At 46.5% G+C, this 26,979-nt stretch overlaps 1 protein-coding gene across 1 annotated transcript in view; it reads right to left on the minus strand.

The window, feature by feature from the left end:
• Positions 1 to 26,979, minus strand: part of LOC122807698 (ubiquitin carboxyl-terminal hydrolase 4-like) — a 1,844,759-nt gene that overhangs the window by 645,842 nt on the left and 1,171,938 nt on the right. Inside the window, exon 11 of the mRNA XM_044078661.1 lies at positions 26,149 to 26,373. Within this exon, the coding sequence (XP_043934596.1) occupies positions 26,149 to 26,373 (225 nt within the window). The remainder of the gene's footprint in view (positions 1 to 26,148; positions 26,374 to 26,979) is intronic.

The raw sequence follows: 26,979 nt of genomic DNA on the forward strand, positions 1-26,979 counted from the left end.
TAATAACGCAATTGCCTATGTACATCTAAAGTGTGCAAAATCTTTTCCCCTTTATTTTGGGGGTCTGCATAAAAGTAGGCAAATGAATAGTTTGGTTTAAAGCCACACTAGAAACCACCTTAGGCATAAAGGAAGGATTAGTACGTAATGATACCCTATCCTTATGGAAAATCAAAAGGGCTCTACTGCCATAAGGGCCTGCAACTCAGACACCCTTCTTGCAGAAGTAATAGCCAACAAAAAGCAGTCTTCCATGACAAGTATTTCAATTCAGCAGTAGCCGAGGCTCAAAAGGTTGTAGAGTAAGTTTTTCCAACACAAAATTGAGATCCCAAGCAGGAGTAGGAGCTCTCATGGGGGTCTTATATTCTTTGCCCCTCTAAGAAACTGCTTGAACAAAGGATGAAAACAATGGTGGGTCACAATCATAGTGAGCTGAAATTGCTGCAGCATGAATCTTAATGGAAGAGAAGGACAAACCTTTGTCCAATAACTCAGTAAGATATTGAAGAGCCACATTCAAATTAGGCTCAGAAATCTCCAAATTCTTTGCTGTACTCCAAATTAAAAACCTCTTCCATTTTTCTCGTGACACTTTCCTTGTACTAGGTCTTCTAGCATCCATAATCACATTTAAAACTTGTTGAGGAAGTTGAGACCTGCTGTGTTTCAACACAGAATATGCCAGGCTGTTAGATGAAGTGAGTGAAGCTTGACATTGAGCAGATGACCGTCCTTCTGAGATAACAGATGGAATCAAAGGTAAAGGCCATGGAGGCTTCCTTACCAGACTCCTTAGTAGTGGGTACCAGTGTTGCCGAGGCCAATCTGGAGCTATTAAAATCATCCTTGGCTTGTCTTGTCTGACCTTTAAGAGCACCTTTGGAAGAAGAGGCAGAGGTGGAAAGGCATACACATGAAGATTTTTCCAACTGAAAGAAAGAGCATCCACTCTCCAAGCTGTGTGATGAAACCCCTTTGTGCAAAACTTTGGCAGCTGGTGGTTTAGTGGAGAAGCGAACAGATCTATGTCTGGAGTTCCCATGACACTGTCAATTTCTGAAATACATGAAGATCCAGTTTCCACTCGTGGGGATCCATGATTTGTCTGCTTAACACATCTGCTAAGGAGTTCTGTGCTCCGCAGAAACCTTGCCTGAAGAGTTAGTTGCAAGCTGAGCGCAGTCTCCCATAAAATCATTGCTTGCCTGCATAGAGGATAAGAATGTGTTCCCCCTTGTTTGTTGATGTACCACATGACAGTTGTGTTGTCTGTTAGAATCAACACCTGCCCTGGAAGAAGTAACTCCTTTAAAGCCATTAATGCAAACTGGACTGCTAACATCTCCTTCATGTTGATATGTAGATGCTGTAGTCTGGCAGGCCACTTGTCTTGTATCCACTTTCCATTTAGATGAGCTCCCCAAGCAATGTCCGAGGCATCTGTCGTTAAAATCTGACTCGCCTCTGGCCGGGTCACAGAGAGTCCCTTGTTTAGGTGACATTCCTGAGCCCACCACAAAAATTCTTTTGAAGGCAAGGTATTATTTGAATGACAGTGTCCAAATCCTGGCAGTGCTGTGTCCATACATTTTGAGATACCATTGCAGCTTCCTCATATGCAGTTTGGCATTGGGAAGCACCAGAATACAAGATGCCATGAACCCTAATGCTTGAAGGACTGTCCTTGCAGTCAGCACGGACTGATGAGATAGTTGATGGAAGTAAAGGGATAGACTCTTTTGTTTGTCCGGGGTTAAAAGGCCATCTGGGCTGCTGTATTCAGTCTCACACCCAGAAAGCACATGTCTTGAGAGGGTACTAGACTGGACTTTATTTCGTTCACAGAATACCCTAGGCATCTTAGCACTGCTATAACATATTCCAGATGCTGTAGAAGGTCTTCCTTTTCTTGAGCCAGAATCAGGCAGTCGTCCAAGTAAGGATAGATTTGAATTCCTTTTAGCCTGAAGTAAGCTATCACTGGAGCCAGAACCTTTGTGAATACTCTGGGCGCAGTAGATAAGCCAAAGGGCAATGCAGAGAACTGATAATGAGAATTTCCAGCTCGAAAACGCAGATACTTCCTGCAACTTAGTCTTATAGGCACATGAAGGTAAGCTTCCTTGAGATCTAAAGTTACCATCCAGTGATCTTTGCCCAGCAGAGTAAAAGCTGTTGTAACGTCAACATCTTGAACCTTGGAATGTCCAGATAAGTGTTGAGGATAGATAAATCCAAAATTGGTCTCCATGTGTTCCCCTTCTTTGGTACTAGGAACAGGCGAGAATAAAATCCTAGGCCCCTTTCTGATACAGGGACTGGCTGAATGGCCCCTATTTGGAGTAACAGAGAAATTTGTTTGTGAGCCTCTTTCCTTTGTGGAGGAGGAACGTCTGGCATGCCTTTGAAAGGGGGCAATGTATGGAAATAAAACCTGTAACCGTGGTGAATGATATCCAACACCCATCTGTCTGGAGTGATTAAATCCCAATTTTCTTTGAAAAGAGACAGTCTTCCTCCCAAAGGAGCTGCCAGACGAGAATCTACTGGCAGCTGAAAAGGCAGGTCATTGGGTCTGTTGACGAAAGGACTGACCCCTGCCCTCACCAGAAGTCTGAGCAGGTGAACTCCCTGTTCTAGGCCTAAAAGAACCTTGAGCTCTGCCCCTACCACGTCTAGACCTACCCCTAGACTGGGAATCATAAGCAGGATATGTCCATCCCTTAGTAGGCCAATTTCTACTAAACTTCGGTGGCTGCACCTGCAAAAATCTTTAACAGTTTGCATAGACTTAGCTTTGTCCTCCATTTTCTTTAAAACTGCTTCCACAGGCGAACCAAACAACACATCAGACTGTAAAGGAGCATCCAAAATCCTTGTCTTAACATGCTCAGCTAAATTCTGATCCCTCAACCAGGCATGCCTGCGAAGAACAGAACTAGTGGCAGCCACCCTCGAGGAGGCCTGTACAGCATCAAAACCACATTGCAAAGAATGCTTACCCACTTGTTCAGACACATGAACTAAATCTAGCAACTCTTTACACTCAATACCTTCCGCCAAAGCATCCACCTTAGATTTCAGTTGTGAAAGGAGATAATTTTGATATTTTAGCATGTGAAACTGACAATTCAACGCCCTCATGGCTAAAGTGGAGGAAGTATACACTTTCTTTCCCCATCTATCCAAAGCCCTTGCCTCTTTATCAGTGGGAACAGGGTTTTAACCACAGAGGCCTTAACACCTTTAGGTCCTTGAGAAACAGTTTCGGGTCTGCCCTAGGACTCTTAAAAGATACTTATCAGCTTCAGGCACCCTATAGTACCTATCAGCTTTAACAGGACCACGAGGCAAAGAATCCGGGTTCAGGGAAGCCTCTGCAAAACATCTTCCACCACATTCAACACAGGAGGTATAGCTAAGGGCCTATGCTGGGGTAAAAACAAGAATTCCCTAAGCCTTTTCCTGGAATCAGAGTAATCCTGGCCGTCCCATTTAAAGTGCTCCCTCATGGAATGCAGAGTCTCTGAAAATGAGAAATCCTCAGGAGGAGAAGCTGTAGGAGTGGAATCATCCACATCAGAATCAGAATAAGGAGGATACTCCTGCAAATCTTCCGCAGAAGTCTCAGAAGCCTCTGAACACTGTTCAAAACTATCAAACTCAGGCTCCACCCTAGGCCTCTTATCAGGAGGGGGCATAGAACCTCTAATCATAGTAATCAAATCTTCTGCCATTTTAAGCATATGTTTCTTAGGCACAGAACCTGAAGTGCTAGGAGAAGCCCCCACTGAAGCTAAACTTGGCCTACCTCTCAAAGAAGTTTTGGAAACAGAAGGAGAGGCTCTAACTCCCTTGGGAAGAGAGGGAAGAACAGTGACCTGAGAAGCCCCCTCAGCCTGGCCTACCTCCTGAGAAGGCACATCCTGTAACAGTAAAGTCTCTGCCTGAGACTCCAAAGAAACTCCTGGCAAAACCTCTGGCTCCACTGAGCCTTCTAAAGAACCGACGTCCGGGACTGCCGGTTCATCAACCCTAGGCTTCGCTGTTTTGTCCTTGCGCTTCTTGGGCGAAGCGGGCGCCGAAGCATCCGACGGCATTTTATAATTGCAACGCTTCCCAAACACTAACCTGGCACAGTCTAACCTTCTCTTAATAGTGCGTTTGTTAAACCTAGCACAAGAGCGGCATCCAACAACGCCGTGCTCAGGCCCTAAACAAGGTATACACAAGGTATGGTAATCCCTATGAGGTATCTGTTTCCCACAAGAAATACAGTTATTCACTTTTTCTGACATCCGGTAAAATACTGAGGCAAGAAAAACCAAAATGTTCCCCAACGGGGTACTTAGCCAACTCTGATTCGGTCTGAAACTCCGACTTCAGAAAATTTCAGAACGCCAACCTGCACTCGCAAAACTGCTTCTGCATCGGACCATGCGGCAAAAAAGACTGAGGATATGACGTCGGTCATGCGCATTAGTACCCTGACGTACTGACGTCAGTCTAATGCGCCCTGACCGACGTCAGCCATATACTCTGGTATTCGGGCCGACTGGACAGCGGACTACCCAATAGTTAGGACTGCAGCAATGTGGAACGAAGAACATCATGAAGGTAAGCTTCCTTGAGATCCAGAGTCACCATCCAGTGATCTTTGCCCAGCAGAGGTAAAAGCTGTTGTAACGTCAACATTTTGAACTTGGGAATGTCCAGATAAGTGTTGAGGATAGATAAATCCAAAATTGGTCTCCACGTGTTCCCCTTCTTTGGTACTAGGAACAGGCGAGAATAAAATCCTAGGCCCACTTCTGGCAGAGGGACCGGCTGTATGGCCCCTATTTGAAGTAGCAGAGAAATTTGTCTGTGAGCCTCTATTCTTTGTTGAGGAGGAACGTCTGGCATGCCTTTGAAAGGAGGCAAGGTATGGAAATAAAACCTGTAACCTTGGTGTATGATATCCAATACCCATCTGTCTTGGGTAATTAAATTCCAATTTTCCTTGAAAAGTGCCAACCTTCCTCCCAAAGGTGCTGCCAGACGAGAAGGCTCTGGCAGCTGAAAAGGTAGGTCATTGGGCCTGTTTACGAAAGGACTGACCCCTGCCCTCACCAAGACTGTGCAGGTGAACTCCGTGTTCTAGGCCTGAAAGAGCCCTGAGCTCTGCCCCTACCACGTCTAGATCTACCCCTAGACTGGGAATCATAAGAAGGATACGTCCACCCCTTGGAAGGCCAATTCCTACTAAACTTCGGAGGCTGAACCTGCAAAAAATCTTTAACAGTCTGCATAGACTTAGCCTTGTCTTCCATTTTCTTTAAGACTGTCTCCACAGGTGACCCAAACAACACATCAGACTGTAAAGGAGCATCTAAAATCCTTGTCTTAACATGGTCAGATAAATTCTGATCCCTCAGCCAGGCGTGCCTGCGAAGAACTGACCCAGTGGCAGCCACCCTAGATGAGGCCTGTACAGCATCAAAACCACATTGCAAAGAATGCTTACCCACCTGTTCAGAAACATGCACCAAATCCTGTAATTCCTTACATTCAATACCTTCGGCCAGAGCATCTACCTTAGACTTCAATTGAGAAAGTAGATAGTTTTGGTATTTCAACATGTGAAACTGGCAATTCAAAGCCCTCATAGCTAAGGTGGAAGAAGTATAGACTTTCTTTCCCCATCTATCCAAAGCCCTGGCCTCTTTATCTGGAGGAAACAGATTTTTTACAACAGAAGCCTGGACACCCTTAGGCCCTTGACTAACAGTTTCTGGGTCCGCCCTAGGACTCTTAAAAAGATATTTATGAGCTTCAGGCACCCTGTAATACCTATCCGGTTTAACAGGAGCCGGAGGCACAGAATCAGGATTAAGAGAAGCCTCTGCAAACACATCTTCCACAACATCCAGAACAGGAGGTATAGCCAAAGGCCTATGCTGGGGTAAAAACAAAAATTCCCTAAGCCTTTTCCTGGAATCAGAGAAGTCCTGACCTTCCCACTTAAAATGCTCCCTCATGGAATGAAGAGTCTCTGAAAAAGAAAAATCCTCTGGAGGAGAAGCAGAAGGAGTAGAATCATCCACATCAGAATCAGAATAAGGAGAATACTCCTGCAAGTCTTCAGTCAAGACTCTGAAACATCCGAAGCCTGCTCAAAACTCCCCAACTCTGGTTCCACCCTAGGCCTCTTATCAGGAGGGGGCAAAGAAACTCTAATTAAAGTAATTAAATCTTCTGCCATTTTGAGCATGTGCTTCTTGGGCACAGATCCTGATGAAGTAGGAGTGACACCAACAGAAGCTAAACCTGGCCTGCCTCTGGGAGAAGCCTTGGAAACAGAAGGAGAGGGCCTAACCACCCTAGGAAGGGAGGGGAGTACAGTAACCTGAGAAGCCCCTTCAGCCTGACCTGCCTCCTGAGAGGCCACATCCTGCAATAACAAAGTCTCCCCCTGGGACTCCAGAGAAACCTCCGGCGGAACCCCCGGTTCCACCGACACCTCCAAAGAACCGGCGTCCGGTACGGACGACTCTTCCTGTCTGGGCTTAGCTGCTTTGTCTTTGCGCTTCTTCGAAGAAGCGGACGTCGGAGCATCCGACGGCATATTATAATTGCACCGCTTCCCGAAGACAAACCTGGCACACTCTAACCTTCGCTTAATAGTGCGCTTATTGAACCTAGCACAAAAGCGACACCCAACCACGTCGTGCTCAGGCCCCAAACAAGGAATACACAAAGTATGATAATCTCTATGCGGTATCTGTTTCCCACAAGAAATACAGTTATTCACTTTTTCTGACATCCGGTAAACCACTGAGGCAAGAAAAAACTAAAATATTCCCAACGGGTACTTAGCCAACTTTGACTCGGTCTGAAACTCAATTCAAAAATTTCAGAACGCCGAACGGCACTTGCAACGCTGCTTCTGCATCGGACCATGCGGCAAAAAAGACTGAGGATATGACGTCGGTCATGCGCATTTGTACCCTGACGTCCTGATGTCAGTCTAATGCGCCTTGACCGACGTCAGCCTTATACTTTGATATTCGGGCCGACCGAGGACAGCGGACTACCCAAGTGTAAGGACTGCAGCAATGTGAGATGAAGAACATCTTGTTCCATTTACTCCTGTAAAGTTTCCTAGTAGAAGGTTTATGGGAAGATAAAAGTATGGAACAGACAGGGAAAGAGAGCACTGGTTGTCTGGCTATTAAAGGAAATGGAGAAACCATGCTGTTAGAGATTTGAAATATCCGGGTGAGCCATGCCTGTCAAGTAAGACAGAAGGTCTGGAATTGGACTCAGAATCCAAGGTGGATATAGTAGATGAGGCCAAAGGAAGCAAAACCAAATCTGTTGAGACCAGTAAGGTGCAATGAGGATGACTTTGCTCTTCAACTGGGCTGCTTTCTGAAGGAATTTGGGAATTATGGAAGTCGGTTGATGAGCATACAACCAGTGGGCCAATTGTGGAGTACAGCATTCCACGGTGATTCTGCCAGTGGGGGGGGGGGATCAGGGGAAAGAAGCTGCTGCACTTGTTTAGGGGAGATGCAAAAAGATCACAGCAAGGCTGGCCCCATGGACTGAAAAATCATTTCCATCTCTTTGTTTTTGAGAAACCACTTGTGAGGTAGTAAGATGGGCTTTCTCAGTTTGTCTATCATGTTGGGCTTCCCCAGAATATGCATTGCTATTAGAAAGTGGTTAGAAGATATTGCCCATTGCCACACACAGAGCTTCTCGACAGAAGGGATAAGATCTGGTTCCCCCTTGTTTGTTGATGTACAAACTACTGACATGTTGTTTGGAGTGTAACTGTCCCGAAAGGAATAGAGTCTTGGAAAGCCTGCAGTGACAAAAGCACCACTCATCTCCAGAACAGTGATATTCAAGTTGAACTCTTCAGGGAACCAAGTGCCTTGGACTGTTTTCCCCAGTAAAAATGCCACCACCCCCCATCCAATCTGTGAAGCGTCCATGGTCACTATGGCCTTGGGCTGAGGCAAGATGAAAGAACGACCTTGAAACACCTGCAGTGATTGTATCCAACAGCTAAGGTATCATTTGCATACCAGAGTTATTCTCTTCTTAACTGACATGGGTTGACAAAGCATTGACCATTGTGTTGCTAGCATCCATTGCAAAATTGTCATGTGGAATCTTTCTAAAGGTACTAAAATTATTGCTGTCAACACTGATTCCAGGGCTTGCAGAATCAATAAGGCTGAAATTCTGGTACTGCAAATTATTTTCCTGACCTGCATCCCTATCATTTGCACTCTGGACAGCAGAAGGGAAGCTACAATAGATAACTGTGCTGAACACTGCTCCTATGAATGCTAATGTCTGGGTTGGTTGTAAATGAGACTTGTTGTAATTTATGGTTATTCCAAGATGTGAAAGTCTGTAGCACCTAATCTTGTGCTTCTATCAGTGGATGCCAGTTCAGGGAGGTAATGAGCCAGTCTAAATATGAAAACACCCAGAATCCTTGCAGTCTCAAGTGAGTTGCTGCCACTGACATGCATTTAATGAGCACCCTCAGGATATGGTGAGGCCCAAGGGGAGTGGTCTGAACTGACAGTGACTGGCTTACAGCTGGAAGTGTAAGTACCTTCTGGATTGTTTGTTCATCTTTATGTGACAGTACACATCCTGAGGATCTATTGAGCACATCCAGTCGTCCTTGCCCAGAAAAGGCAGAATGGATTGTACCGTGACCTTTGAACTGACTTGTTCAATACACTGAGATCCAAAATTGAGATCCGAAATTGGTCTCCAGTCCCATTTTCTTTAGCACTAAAAATAATTTTGAATAAGTTCCAGATTCTATTTGGTCTGGTGGGACTGCTTGGATGACTTTTTTCTAGCAGAATTTGGATTTCTAGTGCTGCTGCTTTCCTCTGACTGGGTGGAACATCAGGAAATTTTCTTGACAATGGAGTAGGTAGGAAAATGGAATTATATAACCTCTAGAAACAATTCTCTGCACCAAACCGTCTTTTCTTATATCTAGCCAGGCTCTCTGGAGCAGAGATAAGTGACCCCTGGACTGCCTTCAGAGGTAGGCAATTAGGCCGCCATTCAGGAGCGCTGAAAAGGTCTATTGGAAAAGGAATCTCTAGACCCCTGGTTTTGTGGATCTCCTCTGCCACAGGAGAGTTGCCTTCCAATATGACTCTCCCCTCTGCCTCTAGGGGGAACTACTTCCATGTGTGTCCTGTAAAGGACCCTAGGACTCTGAACCACATTTTTTGACCTCCTCATTGATTCCTTGAAAAGGTCTTTTGAGGGGGTCAAAAAATGCACACCCACTGCAAAGAGGGTCTTTCCATCTTTCTCACTCCTGGAAAGTGTGTCCTTCACTGTGGGGCCAAACAAAGAAGTGCCATCATAGGAAGCATTGACAAACTAGTACTTGAAGGGCTCTTCAAAATGACACAGGCGCATCCAGGCATGCTTCCTGATGGAAATAACTGAACCCACGGCCCTTGAGGCACCTTCTGCAACATGCGAGATAAGTCTCATGGTCAAATTACACATAGCTTGATGGGTAGCCAACTGACAGATGACTGAAGATTGAGCCTCAGCAGTTTCGGTTCCGAAAAGAGATTTTGATAGTTCTTTAATCAAATCTCTTTGAAGCCTCATAAAATGTGTCAAACAATTCAGCAATCTGAGTGCAAAAGTCAATGAAGCATAAACATGCTTCTCAAATCTGCCCATTGCCCTAGACTCTCTATTAAGAGGATTGACAGTGGAACTCTGCTCCGCAAGTTCCTTTTTTATAGCTGCCACCATGACTACGGCATCTACTGGCAACCCTTTTCCCCCCAAAACTCCCTGCCTACTGGTGGAACCAGAATCCGGTCTGGTCTCTTGGGAATTGGCTCAATAGTATCAGGTCCCTTCTATGCCCACATAGAGATCAAATTAATGCGCTTATCAGTTGGCAGAGTAACCCAGGCGGCAGACGGGCCAGTCCCAAAGGCTTCCAGAAATAATGATTACTCTGGAGAAGGGTCTTGGGAAAACCAGCCACCCTTCTGCTTAAGGATCTTAAGAATGTATCCAAATGAGATGTCACTGAGTGGTGATTTTGGAGACCCCTCTCCTTCAATGAAATTAGTAACCTCAGTGACTGACTCTTGAGTGCCTCTTTTTCCACTTTCTCTTCCTAGAGACTTCTTCAGTGGGGTGATTCTGTGAAGTATCAGCAGAAATTAGGATACCCTGCTGGGTGGTCTGGAAGCTTTCAGCTGGCTGTCTATGTGGGGTAGACTATTGAGAATAACCGTGCAAAATTACTGGAAAAGTACAAGGTGGATCCAAAAGGGAAGACCCATCTAACCTGCCAGAGGAGAGAACACTCGCTTCACAACCTCAAACGCAGAGCTCCCCTGAGAAAAGGAAGACAACGGAGCAGAAAGTTTCTGGCTCGTCACCACCCTCCACCCCAAGAACAATCTACCAAAGGAGGAAGTCGGAGCAGAGCTATCCAGTGTTGCGGCTCCAAGAGGAAGAGATGGCTGATGGCTCCAAAAACCTCAGAATCGACTCAGACTTCTCAAATCCAACAGGGATGCTTTGGCACCAATTGTCATCCTGATCCGAGAATGTCAGGAGTATGTGCACTCAGAGTATTTGGATCCAAAGACAATGCTTTCTTCATATCAGAACCAGATAGACCCACAATGCTCGGATCCAAATACTCAGCAACAACAGGTTAGATTAGAGAAGGAGTTGTAATGGGTGGGGCAGTAGATGATCAGATTTCCTGACCTGAAGGGGTAGGAACCATGAGAACTCCCATCTGAATTTTCTCTGTGAAGAAATTCCTCATCATCATCTCCACATCTGCTAGAGGAACGGGAACAAGAAGATACTAGGGATGGTGATCTGGAGAGCCTCTCTAAAAAGGGTGATAGCACTCTGGATGGGACTGGATCCAGACTAGGAAAAATTGTTGTCCTTGGTAAAGGTTTCGGATCACAGGGTGTAAGATCAGAAACAGGCGTGATCAGACCTGATGAGGATTGGACTAACTAATTTCGATTCCAGTTTCTCTTTTTTCTTTCCAGGTTCTGAAAAAGAAGAGGCTGGAGAGTCAGACTTGTGTTTGGGGATTGAACCCCAGTAAGGGCTTCAGAAAAGGAAGTTGGCAGCAAGCCTTTTAAAATCAATTTATTCTTCCTGTCAGCTAGTGCTCGGGGGTTGAACCCTCTACAGATACTGCAGTCCTGTTGTAAATGTTCCAGACCCAAGCAATACACACACAGATTGAGGGCATCAGAATAAGGCAACTTGTGCCCACACATCACATTTTTTAAATCCTGTTGGACCTTTTTCAGACATTCTTTAACAAAAAAATTATCGTAACAAGAGAAGAACTAAACTTTTTTTTTTGTTTTTTTTTTAACTAGAAAGAAGAGGAAAAGTAAACTACCACCAATGGTATTGAAGAACTACAATAATCTTGGAGATAAGGAAAAAAATACCAACTATGGTAAGGAAAGAAGTATAGATTAACTATAAAAGGGAGAAGGGAAGGGAAGCTAGGCCTACCAGTGATGGAGGAAAGCTTACATTCAAGTGACTGGAAAAGAACAGCACAAACAACCTAAAATTAAAAGATTAAAGAAAGTCGTACATAAGATTTTTTTTTTTGAAAGAAAATATCAAAAAAGTACAGTTGTGTACACTTACCGTAAATGTAGATGCTCGAGTGTATTCACTGCTGTAGTCATCACACTTGGGTCATCACCTGCAGGTAGTCCTCAGCCGGCCCGAATACCAGAGTCTTAGTATTTCTGCATCGGATGCTGTCGCTTCTTCCATGTCGTCAGGTCGTCAGGGGTATAAAACAGGTAGCCGATGCCATTACATCAGTTTTTCTTGCCGAGGAGGAGCTCGAAGCAGAAGCAGTTTGCAAATGCCGGTCGGCCGCTACCGGAAATTTTCATTTGAGAGTTTGCAATCCTGAAGTCTTCTAAAGCTAAGTACCCCGTTGGGGATCCTTTTTTCTTGCTCTAACCAATGTCAGAAAAAGTTAACAATTGTCTTGCCTGTGGAAAGCAAATACCTCACAGAGATTTTCATTCTTACCGCATCACCTGTTTAGGCCCAGACCACGATATCCCTTGCTGTCGGTTTTGTGCCATAATGCCCGAACCATTCATCATCGGGCTATCTTTGTCTCCATATCCATATTCCGAAATGGCTTCGATAAGCCATCCGACTACGGATCTTCCGAAAAAATGTAAAGATAAAGAGGTCCAAAACTGCTGACGACTATATGACCCATGGGGATACATCATTATCTAAAAGGATGGCAGCCTATGGAGGGGATGCTTCAGGAGCTTTAACAGCAACAAATGTAAGGTAATGGGGCTGCAAAATGCCTCACTGACAGCTTCAAGACTAGGGAGGCCCTCTGACTGATGGACTTTTACTGGCCTCCCAATGTGCTAACTCGTTTAGGTGCTTCTCCTGATTATTTTTTTTTCTTTTTAAATGGAAGCTCATCAGTGGATTTGGCTAACGCCGTTGCAATATCAACAAGTACACAGTAAATGTAAGAACAGTTCCTCATCTTAATGCTTAGATCAACAACAGTCTACATTTAGCAAAAGAGTGCTATATACTTTTTGAAGCTGTTAACAATGAGCTGAATACCTGGGCATGCTTATTAAGCAACAGCTAAGAACATCAACCAAGAACAAGTTATACCATGCTACCACAAACTCCTTAATGCAACAAACAGAGAACTTCTTACCTGGAAACATGTTCACAGACACTGCTTACAAAGTAATGACAGCATTACACTTTTCAAGCTCACACATCTTCTTTTTGCACATGGAATTACACAAACACCAAGTCTTACTTTAGCAACGAAAGAACTGGATATGCTTGCTCTGCTACACAGAAGAATATGACCCACATAAGTCTAGAAGGCCAAGGCAGTGAAGGAGTTGGCTGGCAAAGGATGTGTTTGAGTGGCCAAAGCAAGGTCAGTTTACCCATACAGGAAGGAGGGATATAGCAAGGTCAAACTACCTCAGTGCCACCTACAGGGATAAGAGGGGAAGCTAAGCAGTGGTTTGCTGACAGTACATCAGGCCTCTCAAGCCCTACACAGCACCAGGGACTAAATGTATAGAAAAATGCATACATCAGCTGAATTCCAAGTCCTGCTTTGACAGTGTGCTATGACAAGCCCCAAAAGGAGTGGAAAAGAGCAAGCAATGCTGTACCTGCTCAAAGTGATGGTCTATGATCATTTGTTTTCCCCTCACTGTTTTGGAGCAAGAAAAAAGTGTAAAAGGTGTGTGTGTGTGTGTGTGTGTGCGAGCGTGCATGTGCAAGCGTGTGTTTGTGTGCGTGTGTGTCTCATAAGGTGAAACCCCAACAGATGAAGGGCCACCCTTGATGGGATGATGTGAGGTGCATTAGAAGCAGGATCAAGACAGGTGCTAGTGATTATTAAGTATTCTTTTTAAACTACTATGTTTCTCTGTACAATGCACTTAAGTAAACAGCATGAAAAAAGAAGTTATGTTCTTACCATAACGTTCCATGTGAGTTTTTCATCTCGCCTTTGTTCTTACACGTGGGTACGGAGTCGATCCATCGGCTCCGAGTCGGCCACATTCCACGCTCACACTCTTTCAGTAGCTCGAGGCACAGTACCTATCCCATGATGCTCTCTGACTAACCCTCATATCTAGTTTGCTGAATCCAGCAACAAAGGAACAGCCTAACATACCCTAAATGTCAATATGTGTATATATAAAAACATATATGTACAGTTAACCCCGGGAAGAAAGTCTGGTAGAAGTAAAGGACAGTAGACAAACCAAACCAAACCAGACCTCCAGTCGTAATCGGTCTTCAAGAACCCGGAGGGGGATGGAGGGTGGGAAATGTAAGAACAAAGGCGAGATGAACAACTCACATGGAACGTTATGGTAAGAACATAACTTCTTTATGTGAAGTTGTTCAATCTTGCCATTTGTTCTTACACGTGGGTAGCGTCCCAAGCACCCAAAGCCTGGGTGGCTCACGGGCGTACATTCCTGAGAACAGTGGAACCAAAGGAAGCTCCGTCCCTGGAGGGCCTGTCCACTTTGTAATGAGTGATAAACGTATTTGGTTTTGACCAATGGCGGCTGCACAAATGGTGTCCAAAGGCAAACAAGCTGTGTGAGCTAGAGATGTGGATACCGCCCTAGTGGAATGAGCTTTCACCCTGTATTCTACGGTCTGATTAGTTGAAGAGTATACAAACTTTTTGCAATCTGATAACCATTTACACAAGGTAACTTTAGACACAGATAGCCCTTTTTTGTCATCAGCGTAAGAGACAAAAAGCTGTTCAGATTTTCTAAAATCCTTTGTTCTGTCCAAGTAAAATCTCAACTGTCTGTGGACATCAAGTTTATGTAGCATATACTCCATTTTATTAGAGTGATGTCTGAAAAAAGTGGGCAACTCAACAGACTGATTCAGATTAGTCTTGGACCTTCGGAAGAAAAGTGGGATTTGTCCTGAGAGACATTCTTATCAGGAAAAAATACCAAGTAAGGGGGCCTAATAGAAAGAGCTTGAAGTTCAGAAACTCTATGAGCTGAAGTAATAGCCACCAAAAATAATTTTTCCAAGACATGAACTTCAAGGGGCAAAAGGATGCAGGCTCAGAGGGGGGAAGCATCAGCTGAGATAATATTAAATTTAGGTTCCATGGTGCAGCTGGTTGTCTGATGGGTAGCCTTAAGTGATGAGTCCCTTTCAAAAAGGCTTTACATAGTCTGTGTGACATAAGATTAGATCCTTCAATCCCCAAGTGAAAATTAGATATAGTGGCCAACTGAACTCTAACAGTGGCCGCTGCAGCACCTTCCTGAAAAATCGTTGCGAGAAATTCCAGAACCATATCAAGAGGGGCAACATCAATATCATGTTGAGAGGCCCAGTAAACAAAATGTTTCCATTTACTACTGTACAGGTTCCTAGTGGAGACTTTATGAGAGGAAACCAGAATATGTTGAACTTCAGAAGACAGATTATATAACCTGGCTACATTGGGAAGTGGAGCAGCCAAGCTGTTAGTTTGAGGGACTGAAGAGAGGGGTGAAGAACTCCTGACGAATACGTCAGAAGGTCTGGCACTGGGTCCAGAAACCAAGGTTCTTCCAGTTGGTATTGATGAAGAAAGGGGAACCATATCTGCAGAGGCCAAAAAGGGGCTATCAGAATAAAAAGAAGTTATGTACTCACCATAACATTCCATCTGAGTAGGTAACTTCATTTGTCAGCAACCTGTGGGTATTGGATCAGACCTGGATCCGAGCCAGGAGCTTTCCAAGCTAGAGATCCGAGCTCCAAGCTCCTCCCCCTTACCCATAATACCCTGCTACCTCCTTCCAATCCTCAGATCGCATTTGCCCACCTATATAACCTCACAACGACAAAACAACAACCTGGAGAATCCTAACCTAAGGATTAACAAATGACCTGAAAAACCATCCTAGGGTTCAGGTAATCAAAGGACCAGCTTAGGGGGAAGGAGGGAGGGTCGGTTGCTGACAAATGAAGTTACCTACTCAGATGGAACGTTATGGTGAGTACATAACTTTTTTATCTGAAGTAGGTAACTTCATTTGATCATCAACCTGTGGGACAGAGTCCTCAGCTACCAAAAAACATGGGAGGTCCTCAAGGAAGGATATTCTGTAGCACTGCAGAACCAAAAGCCACCCTTCCTCTAGACACCAAATCCAATTTATAGTGAGTGATAAAGGTATGAGAGGATGCCCAAGTAGCCGCAGAGCAAATATCATCCAAGGGAACTCTCGACCAGAATGCAGCAGATGTAGCCGTAGAGCGGGTAGAATGAGCATGAACCACTGTAGGCTCTGGCAGGCCAGATAGTTTGTATGTGAGCAGAATGCAATTCAAAATCCATCTGGCCAGAGTCACCTTTGACACAGGCTTACCCAAGAAGGGTTTTGCAAAGGAAACAAAGAGCTGATCAGACCTGCGGAAGGCAGCTGTTCTGTGTAAATAAAAACGTAACTGTCTATGAACATCTAACAAATGAAGTTTGTACTCCCCTTTGTTTTGATAGTTAGGGAAAAAAACTGGGAGATTAATGGACTGATTGATGTTCGCCTCGGAGGCCACTTTAGGTAGAAAAGATGGGTTAGTCCTGAGAGAGACCCTGTCCTTATGGAAAACAAGATACGAGGCTTTAATACAGAGGGGGCCTGAAGCTCCGACACCCTTCTGGCTGAGGTAATAGCTACCAAAAAGGCAGTTTTCCAGAACAAGAATTTCAAATCAACAGAAGATGCAGGTTCAAAAGGTGGTCCAGTCAGAGCCTGAAGGACAAAAGTTAGATCCCATGGAGGAACGGGGTTCCTAATAGGAGGTCTCAAGAGAAACGTACTTTTCAGAAAAGTCTTGCAAATCTTGGTGGAAGCGAGGGGATTGAGATGGTCTCCAATGTGAAAATGGGAGATGGCAGCCATTTGAACCTTTACAGTAGAAGAACTAGCCCCTTGCTGAAAAATATGAGATAGGAAATCAAACACTGCTGGGATGTCAGCAGTGAAAGGGTCCAAATTCCTATGAGACGCCCAAATGGAAAACCGCTTCCATTTACTATTGAAAACCTTCCTGGTAGAAGGCTTATGCACCGCTACCAGGATAGATCTAACTGCAGACGAGATACCAGGAGTCCTAGCAACTAAATGGAACTGGCTCAACCAAGCTGAGAGCTTGAGATCAACCAGATTTGGGGGTTTCAATCCCAAAGGATGAGATATCAGATCTGGGATGGGATCCAAGATCCAGAGAGGAGCTATAAGATGAGACCGTAGGCACGGGAACCAGGCTTGACGAGGCCAGAATGGGGCTAGGAGGATAATCTTGTTCCCCAACCGACGAGCTTTCTGTAAGAACTTTGTTATCAATGGAAGAGGAGGATAAGCATAAAGAAGACCAGGTGGCCAAGCATGAACTAGAGCGTCTCTGGGGCTTTCCCCCAGAGGGGGAATTAGAGCGAAAAACTCGCTGCACTTCGTGTTGGAAGGCGACGCGAAGAGATTGCAGCAACGCTGACCCCACTTGCTGCAGATCTGTTTTGCTACTAAGGGATTCAAAGACCACTCATAAGGTGAGAGGATAGTTCGACTCAGTTTGTCCGCTAGGATGTTGGACTGACCCGGAATGTGCATTGCTAACAGAAAACGGTTGGTGGATATCGCCCAATCCCAAACTCTCATGGCCTCTCAGCAAAGAGGGTAAGACCTGGTCCCCCCTGTTGATGTACCAGACCACTGACATGTTGTCTGACTGAATCGCAATAGTCCCTGGAGGGAGAAAGGCATGAAGGGCTTGCAACACTAGAAGCACTGCCCTCATCTCCAGAACACTGATATGCAGGACGGTCTCTGTCTGAATCCACGTACCTTGGACAGTTCTGCCCGCGTAATACACCCCCACCCAAGGCGAGAAGCGTCCGTGGTCACCGTGGCTTGGGGTTGTGGCATAACAAATGGTCGTCCTTCCCAAAGCTCATGAGATTGGAGCCACCATGAGGGAATTTCTGCAAACTCTGCTGAGAGGAATCGGTAAGTCCAACGGGTGGTGAAGGATGGACCACTGAACCTGCAAAGTCCACTGGAGAACCCTCATGTGCAAGCAAGCTAAGGGAGCGAGATTGATTGCTGCTGCCATGGACCCTAAAGCTCTCAGGACTAACTCCGCTGATGGGGCAGGTGACTGAAGAAGGGCTAAAACGTGTAAGGTCAAACTGCAAAGTCTGTCTGATGTCAAGAAGGCCTTGGTCTGAAGCGTGTCTATTATGGCCCCTATGAACTCCAAGACTTGAACTGGTTGAAGGGGTGACTTCAAGTTTATGGTGATCCCCAACTGGGACGCTAGAAGTAGGAAGCAATCCCTGGCTAAGCAGAGTAGATGCCTGGTGGGGGTGGTAAGGAGCCAGTCATCCAGGTAAAGAAAAACCTGTACTCCCTGAAGTCTCAGGTGGACCGCTACAACTGCCATGATCTTGGTGAACACACCCTGGGGGCTGTGGTGAGGCCGAAGGGTAGGACCCTGAACTGGTAATGACTGGCCCCTAGCCGAAAGCGGAGGAACCTCTTGGATCGCCTGTCCATGTGAATGTGATAGTACGCATCCTTGAGGTCTATGGAGCACATCCAGTCCTTCTCCTGCAGCAGGGGTAGAATGGATTGAAGCGTGACCATCCGGAATTTCTCCTTGGCAATGAAGAGGTTTCATTGTTGAAAGGTCAAGGATTGGCCTTAAGTCCCCCGTCTTTTTTGGCACCAAAAAAGAACCTGGAGTAATTGCCTAATCCGGACTGGCCTGGGGGGACGTGCTGGATGGCTCTTTTTTCTAGCAGCTTTTTTACCTTAAAACTGCAGCCTCCCTCTGACTGGGTGGTACATCAGGGAGGCGCCTCGACTGAGGAGGCAGGTTTATGAAAGGGATTGAGTAACCTCTGGATATTATTCGAAGCACGCAGCTATCTGTTGTGATGGACTCCCATTGGGCCAAGTGATTTGAAAAATGTCCCCCGACTGCCTCCAGAGAGGAGCAGTCGGGCAACCCCTCAGGGCTGCTGCGTGGGTCGGTCAGAAAAAGATTTTCATGACCCAAAATCTTTTGGCCCCCCTCTGCCTCTGGGCCTGCGTCCACCTTGTCCCCCTCTGCCTCTGAAGGACGAAGGGTCCGGAGCATAACGGGACTGCTGAGACTTCCGGAACCACATCTTCTTTTGTCCTCTCTGGTTCCTGGAAAAGGACCTTTGAGGAGCCGAGAAGCGGACTCCGACGGTAGACAGTGTCTTCCCTTCATTCTCGCTCTGAAGCAATGTGTCACAGACAGTCTTCCCAAACAGGGTAGAACCGAAGGGTGTGTTCGCGAAGGACGCCTTGAAAGGTTCGACAGTCACAAAGCCGGAGCCAGGTGTGACGCCTTAAGGTGATGCTGGACCCGCTGGCTCGAGGCCTCCTCCATGGCATGGGAAATTAGCCGCATAGACATGTTTGAAACAGATTTCAGAGTGGCCATGCGAGCCGAGAAAGTCCGTTTGTCCTCGGCTGACATGGACTCAGGGGGAGACTCAGCGTATTCTTTCACAAGATCCCGCTGAAGTCTAATTACATGGGCCAAATAATTCAGTGCCCTTATGGAAAAGGTAGCTGAAGTAAACATCCGCTTCCCGATATGATCCATCGTCAGAGACTCCTTATCAGAGGGATGGATCAAGGAACTATCTTGGGCAAATTCCTTCTTGGTGGCTGCTGCCACCACCATGGCATCTACCGGGGAACCCTTACTCCAAGCCGTCCTATCCACAGGGGGACTAAAAATCTTATCTGGCCTCCTGGGGATTGGCTCTACAGTGTCCGGTTCCTTCCACGCTCTGGTAGCGATGAGGTCAACCAGGGGGTCGGCCGGAGGGGACACCCAAGAGGTAGACGGGCCTGCATCGAATGCCTCCAGGTACACCGACTTGTCCGAGGAAGGTTTTTGGGCTGACCACCCCCCCTTTAGGCAAAGCATTTCCATAATGTCTTCAAAGGAGACGTCCTCGGGGGGTGACCTGGGGGAACCTCCCCCTTCCTCCAAATCGGTGTCCTCCATGAGGGACTCAGGGGAGTCCAAGTGTTTCCTCTTACACTTAAGTTTGTGAGGGGCCTCCTCGGTGGGACTGTCCGAGGAGGGCTCACCAACAGGGTCGTGTTCCTCCAATGGAATGGGCTGGGGCGTCAACGCAGGTTGTCCCTGAGACTGGATGATGGAAGACAAGCCCAGCTGCAAGGGAGTGGGGGCGGAATCCAAAGAAAGAGCAGGAGGTCCCGAACCTCTCGAGAGGACCCTCTCCACCACGTGGAAAGCCGAGGGTGAACCAATCTCTCTGGGCTCCGTGGTTAACACCCTTGGATCCAGTGCAGGGATCGGAGTCGAAGCGCTCAGACCCGAGAGGTAAGTATGCTCCGACCGAAACGGAGCCGAAGACACACTGGCCCCCTCAGATCTAATGCACGGCTCTTGGCCCCGAGAGTTCGGATCCGAAAGGGGATCCGACAAACTCGAGGGCATGGCCGGCGTCGAGGTAGTGATAACCATCGGTGCCAACTCCCTGACTCCGAGACTCCTCGGATCTGAAGGCTCCGAAACCAGATAGTGAATCGGAGAAGGAGCTATCAGGGCAAAAAGTGGGGCTGAACTCCCACCCGCAGGGAGGGGGGGAAGGCAGCAGCACTCCCATCTGCAGTTGGGTTTGGAGAAAACGATGCATCATCTGGTCCATATCAGTGTCGGAGAGGCTACGGGTCGACCTAGAGCAGGCCACCGAAGCTGGCCGGGAAGGCCACCGTGATGACCTTGAAGATAGTCACGCCTCCTCCTCCAGCGAGAAGCGTGGAGAACGGAGCCAAGGGGAGGAAGGCCCGGAGACCTTCTGGGGTGAGGAGAGCAGCTTGGCAGGCGGGGCCGAGGGGGCGGAGTCGGCCCGCCACTTTTGGCTTCTATGCCTCTCTTTCTCCCTCTCTCTTTCTCCCTCTCTCTCTCTTCTTTTTTTAGAGTCCCGCTCTCCCTGGGAAGAAGTGGGAGGTTGAGTCCCAGCCAGGGAAAAGGGGACAGCAGGCTGATCAGCTGTAGCCACCGAGGGAGAGGAGGAGGAAGCAGACTCTGTGGGTAGGAGACCCACAAGAATCAGCTTATTGCTCCTATCCCTCAGGGCCTGGGGGTTAAAGGCTGCACAAATTTGGCAGCCCGATGACAAATGCGGTACCCCCAGGCAGAGGAGGGGGAAAGCTTATGGCCACACTCAGTGCATTTAGAAAAGATGGCCTTTGGAGCCTCGACCATGATTTCTGAACAAAAAAACACACGCGCCCACACAAACACCTAAGGGAAAAGGGAGGGGGGGGGTCTACTAGGCTTTAAACTAAGAGGGAAGGGTAAAACTCAGGGGTTTAAACTAAGAAATTAAACTATCCACACACACCCAAAAACTAAGAAAGATTTTGAGAAAATTCTACTTAAAAATCGCCTAAACGCTAGCAGCTCGAGAAACTCGTGCTTGACAAAGCCGCGGCAAACAAGATCTGGGGATTGGAAGGATGTAGCAGGGTATGGGTAAGGGGGAGGAGATAAGGGGGAGGAGCTTGGAGCTCGGACCTCTAGCTTGGAAAGCTGCCGGCTCAAATCAGATACCCACAGGTTGATGATCAAATGAAGTTACCTACTTCAGATCTGTCCTTCCCGAGCCCTTTGCTTTCAGCAAGAATTTGGGAATCAGTGGGGTTGGAGGAAAGGCATAAAGGAGACCAGAGGGCCGATCGTGCACAAGTGAATCCCTGGGACTGTCCCCCGGAGGAGGGTTCAGGGCAAAGTAGCTTCTGCATTTGGCATTCATTGGAAAAGCAAAAAGGTCGCAGCAAGGCTGGCCCCATCTGTGGAATATAATTTCCGCCACATTTTGTTTGAGGGACCACTTGTGGGGTAACAAAATCGCTCTGCTCAGTTTGTCCGCTATCACGTTGGATTTCCCTGGGATGTGCGTTGCTAATAGAAAGCGCCCGGTGGACACAGCCCACTTCCTAATCCTCAAAGCTTCTCGGCATAAGGGGTAAGATTTGGTCCCCCCCTGTTTGTTGATGTACCAGACCACCGACATGTTGTCTGTCTGAATCGCAATCATCCCCTGAGGTAGAGAGTCGTGACAGTGCTGCAACGCTGAAAGCACTGCTCTCAACTCCAGGACAGTGATGTGCAAATGACATTCCATCTCTGACCAGGTGCCTTGGGCAGTCTTTCCCTGAAAAAGCCCCCCCCCCACCCTATCAGGGTAGCGTCCGTGGTCACCGTGGCTACTGGAGGGGGTAATATAAACGGTAGACCTGCTGTCACCTGGTGGCTGTTCAACCATCAGAGAAGGTCTCTCTTGCAAGCATCTGTCAACAGAATCTTGAAAGACATCGGGAGCTATTGGTAGGACCACTGGGTGAAAAGCAACCATTGGAGTATCCGCATGTGCATCTGGCCCAGAGGTACTGCTATGAGGGAAGCTGCCATTGTGCCTAAGAGATTTAACACCTGAGAGGCAGGTACTTTCTTTTCTTGTAACAAGCATGACACCTGATTTCTTAGAGAGGTGACTCTTTCTAGAGGTAATTTAACCAGGGTGGTGGTGGTGTCTAGGTCTGCTCCGATAAATGAGATGTGCTGCAATGGTAATAAAGCAGATTTTTCGAAACTTATGGTTATTCCTAACCGAGAACAGAGACTGATCATATGATCCCTGGACTGAATGAGTCAATGCCTGGTGATCGTGGATAGGAGCCAGTCATCCAGATATGTAAACACCCGGAATCCTAGACGCCTCAGGTGAGCCGTAACTACTGCCATACATTTGGTGAACACACTGGGGGCTGTAGCGAGACCAAAGGGCAGAGCTTCAAATTGGTAATGACTGGCCCCCAGCCAGAAACGCAGATGATCTCTGGATGGTCTGGCCATTTTGATGTGGTAGTATGCATCCTTGAGATCTAAAGAGCACATCCAATCGCCCGTTCCCAGGAACGGGAGTATCGATTGAAGCGTGACCATCCGTAACTTCTCCTTTACGAATGTATTGAGTTTGCTGAGGTCTAAAATGGGCCTCCAGTCCCCTGTTTTCTTTGGAACTAAAAAGAATCTGGAGTAAGTTCCGGATCCTATCTGGTCCGCCGGGACTGGCTGGATGACTTTTTCTAGCAGGTTTTGGATTTCTGTGACTGCTTGATTCCTCAGACTGGGTGGAACATCTGGGATTCTTTTTGTGGGTAACGGGGGTTCTACAAAGGGAATGAGGTAACCTCTGGTAACTATGTTTTGTACCCAAGAATCTAATGTAATTCCTAGCCAGGCATCTGGGTACAAAGCCTAGCGACCCCCGACTGCCTCCAGAGTAGGACAGTCGGACCTCCTCTCATGAGAGCTGAAAGGGCTTGCCAGGAAACTGCTCCTTGTCACCCTGGTTCTGCGGACCCCACTGCCGCCAAAGCGGCATCTTCCATTACTGCCCCCTCCTCTGCCCCGAAGGGGGGTTTCACTACGTGTGTTCTGGAAAGCTCCTTGGGACTTCCGGAACCACATTTTTCCACCTCTTTGCCCTTTGGGGTATGGTCTAGTAGGGGTGGAAAAACAGACTCCTACGACAGATAGAGTCTTTCCTTCCTGCTCACACCTAGTGAGGGTCTCCTGGACTTTAGGCCCAAACAATGAAGAGCCATCAAACGGGGTATTGACAAAGGAAGACTTGAAGGCTTCCGCAAAGGAGCACAAGCGCATCCAGAACCATCTCCGCAGAGCAATCGCTGAACCTGCTGCTCGACTCAATCCCTCGGCTGCATAGGAAATGAGCCGCATGGATGAGTTGATGGCAGAATTAAGGGTAGAAAGTTGAGCTGTAACCTTTTCTGAAATAGCCTCACCTGTGTTTCCCTTTAGAGTATCTCAGAGTTCTTGAAGGAGATCTCATTGAAGGCGAGTAAAATGGGTCAAGTAGTTAAGTGATCTCATGGCAAATGTCACAGAACTAAAAATGCGTTTCCCGTATCTGTACATCGTCCTGGAATCCTTATTAGGAGGATGGACAGTAGAAGTCTCTGACATCTTTCTTGGTGGCCACCACCATGGCATCAACAGGGACTCCTTTGGTGAGGAACGATTTCTATTGAGGGGCAGTGATGAATTTATTGGGCCTCCAAGGGACTGGTTTCCATGGTCTCAGGGGACTCCCACGCCCTTCGAGAGACCAGATCCATTAGTTCGAAGGGCGAAGTAACCCAGGAGGTGGTGGGCTGAGACCCAATGGCCTTCAGGAGCACTGACTCATCCTCGGTAGAGCGAATGGACTGCCAGTTGCCCCTCTGCTTAAGTATTTCTAAGATGTCCGCAAAGGAGACATCCTCAGAGGGGGACCGTGGGGACCTCTCCGATTCCTTTAAGTCGGTGTCTGATGTCAAGGATTCCTGAGGAGAATCCAAATGCCTCCTCTTGCAAAGTCTTTCTGGGAACTTCATCAGTGGGGGCAGATGGTGAAGTTTCAGTAGAGCAGGGCTCACCCAAAGGGGATCTCTGAGGCTCTGAGTCTCGTCGCTTAGTAGGTGCTTTAGACGAAGAGGCAGAACTCGGCATCTTCAGGGAGGAAGAGGAGAGACCTGTAGTGTGGGTCTGAACAGATAACACCCTCCTCATGGCATCAAAGGCCCCAGAGTCTCGGCCCGAGGAGGCCACCGGTTCCGAGGAAGACGGTGGCCTCACGGGTGCTGAGGCCAACGGCTCCGAACCAGAGGACGGAGCCGAGCTCACCTGCACCGAAGCCCCAAAGGGAAGTGTCGGAACAGACGCATCAGTTTGACCCCCCGGAACCGATGAGAGTGTCAGATCCAAGACTCTTCGGATGGCACCGAAGATGTCAGGGTGGGTGGAACCGAAGTCACTGGAACAGGACTCTGTTCCACAACCATCGGATCTTCCGACTCCGTAGGCCTGGGTAGGCTTGGAGGAGTAGTCGTCACAGGCAATGGGGTGGGAACAGGGCTCGAACCCAGTTGAGACGAAGCTGAGAGCAGTTTAGCCAGTGCTGGGTTCTCCAAGAGCCTCTGCACCACAGGGTCCACATCAATATCTGACATCCATGAAGAGCGGGTCGAAGGGGCCAAAGAAGCTACAGACCTAAGTATTGGAGATTTTAAAGTCTCTGATACCGGTTCCAAAACCAAAGGTTGGCTCCAAATCGTCGGTACGGCACACAGTTTCGAAGACCTAGGAACCGGTGACCGTACCTTAACAGAGGTGCTCGGAGCCTAAGGCTTAGGCTCAGAGGACACCAGAGACGACTACGACCCTTTCGAAGACTTGGAGGTCTGGTTGGACTTGTCTAAAGCTTCCTGAAACTCAGGTGTTAAGAGACCTCGATCAATCAGTTTCCTACGTCTCTCTAACAAAACTCTGCCACTAAAAGAGTGGCAGATGGAACAATCCTCCTGCAAATGAAGAGGTCCCAAACAATAAACACAAGAAATGTGGTTATCTGTGATTGACATTTTTTTGCCACAGTCACATCTTTTAAATCCAGACTTTAGCTTTTGGTCAGTCATCATGTCCAAGAGAAAGCACAATTATCAGATCCCTGTTAATATAGAGTACAACAGTACAATCCAATAACAAAGAAGAGAAACACAGAGAAAGCACAATTATCAGATCCCTGATAATATAAAGTACAACAGTACAATCCAACAATAATCTAATAACAATCTTGCCAAAAAGTGGGATAGAGGGAAAAAGATAGATCCCTGTACAACTATAGCAAAGGATGTAACCAAATGAAGAGAGGGCAAGGCCCAAGAGCAACTCACTCTAATAAAACACACTAAACAGGGACAAAGCCCTAAAAAAGACAGTATAACAAGGGAATACTGGTAGAAAAACAGAAAGATATATATAAAAAGTAAACTTAGCTGTAGAAAATACTTCTTAATAAACCTTCACTGGCCTGAGCACACTGAAGACTTGCGATCCTTTGCAGTGGCAAACTAGATCTGGGGGTTAGTCAGAGAGCATCATGGGATAGGTACTGTGCCTCGAGCTACTGAAAGATTTTGAGCTTGGAAAGCGGCCAACTTGGAGTCGATGGATCGGCTCCAAATCCATGTGTAAGAACAAACGGCAAGATTGAACAACTTCACATCTTCCCTTTCATCTGCCATGCCTATACATATTTTGTTGTATTCATTTAACCTGGGTCAGAAACGACAAAAGTACAATAGGAACCTAATACATTTTATGTGCATTTAATGGGATGGAAGGGTAGTTATAATAATAAACTTGATGTACTAAGCCATGCAATATTGCAGTACTACTACACAGACGTGTTAGAACAAAGAAACATTGTCCTAAAGTTTTCATGTGTTGATTTGAAAAGCAAAGCATAATAACTAGCATGGTTACAATTTTGAGCGAAGAAAACTGAAGAGATGAATGAGAAAGTTCTTGAATACAAAGATACAAGATACACATTTCACAACACCATTGTGTTCAGACTTAACTTACAGTTTAGTTTAGGGAGCTTTCCCTCTCCGAAGGAATTTATATCCGATACTCCATAGGAATTGACAACACTAACACTAAAAAGTGATTTACTCTTCTGAGTGGTTGGTTTCTTTGGACTGTTAGAGGTGATATTCTCCACTTCCTCAGAAGCATCCTTTTCAGAACCCTCTGAATGACCATCTTCTGACTCACAAGAAAGGCCCTGGTGATCCATCTCTTCATCTCCTGATAAAAATCAAGAAATACGGATAACAATATCTGTGAATGCTCACACATATGTAGATTTCAAAAATGCATATAAACAGAAAATGACAAAATTACATACAACCAAATCCCAATAGCAATTTAATACACATAATGCATGAATCCATAACTCACAAAGCAAAGCATATAAGAACAGGCATCACTTGCATAGTAACATTCCTGAAAGATGGTCTGAAATTATCTGTGCTTAAAAGGAACACTAAGTGTATTAGTACAATACAAGGTACTGGCAGTTTAAAACAAATAATTAATACTATGAGCAACTACTAAGCATCCTGCAGCTCTGGGTTTTGATTACCTAATTCAGATGTAGGTGTCAAAACAAGTCATTAACCAGAGAGTACTTCTAAGTCACCCCTAAAAATTGGCACTTGGGTCTACTGGTTTTACCAAATTAACATAAAATGTAGCACTGACGCAAATTTGCACTGTATACTATTATTTAGCAATAACCAAGGACTGAGTGTAGATGCAAGGTTTATACATATCTGGCTTGTCTAAGAGCATTTGAGTGGAAGCTAAGCCCAGTACTTATTGCAAGAGCAGGTAGAGAGTGAAAACACGAAG

The sequence above is a fragment of the Protopterus annectens genome, chromosome 7.part1 (assembly GCF_019279795.1).
Source record: "Protopterus annectens isolate FY-2018-M chromosome 7.part1, PAN1.0, whole genome shotgun sequence".
NCBI classification, from domain to species: Eukaryota; Metazoa; Chordata; order Ceratodontiformes; family Protopteridae; genus Protopterus; species Protopterus annectens.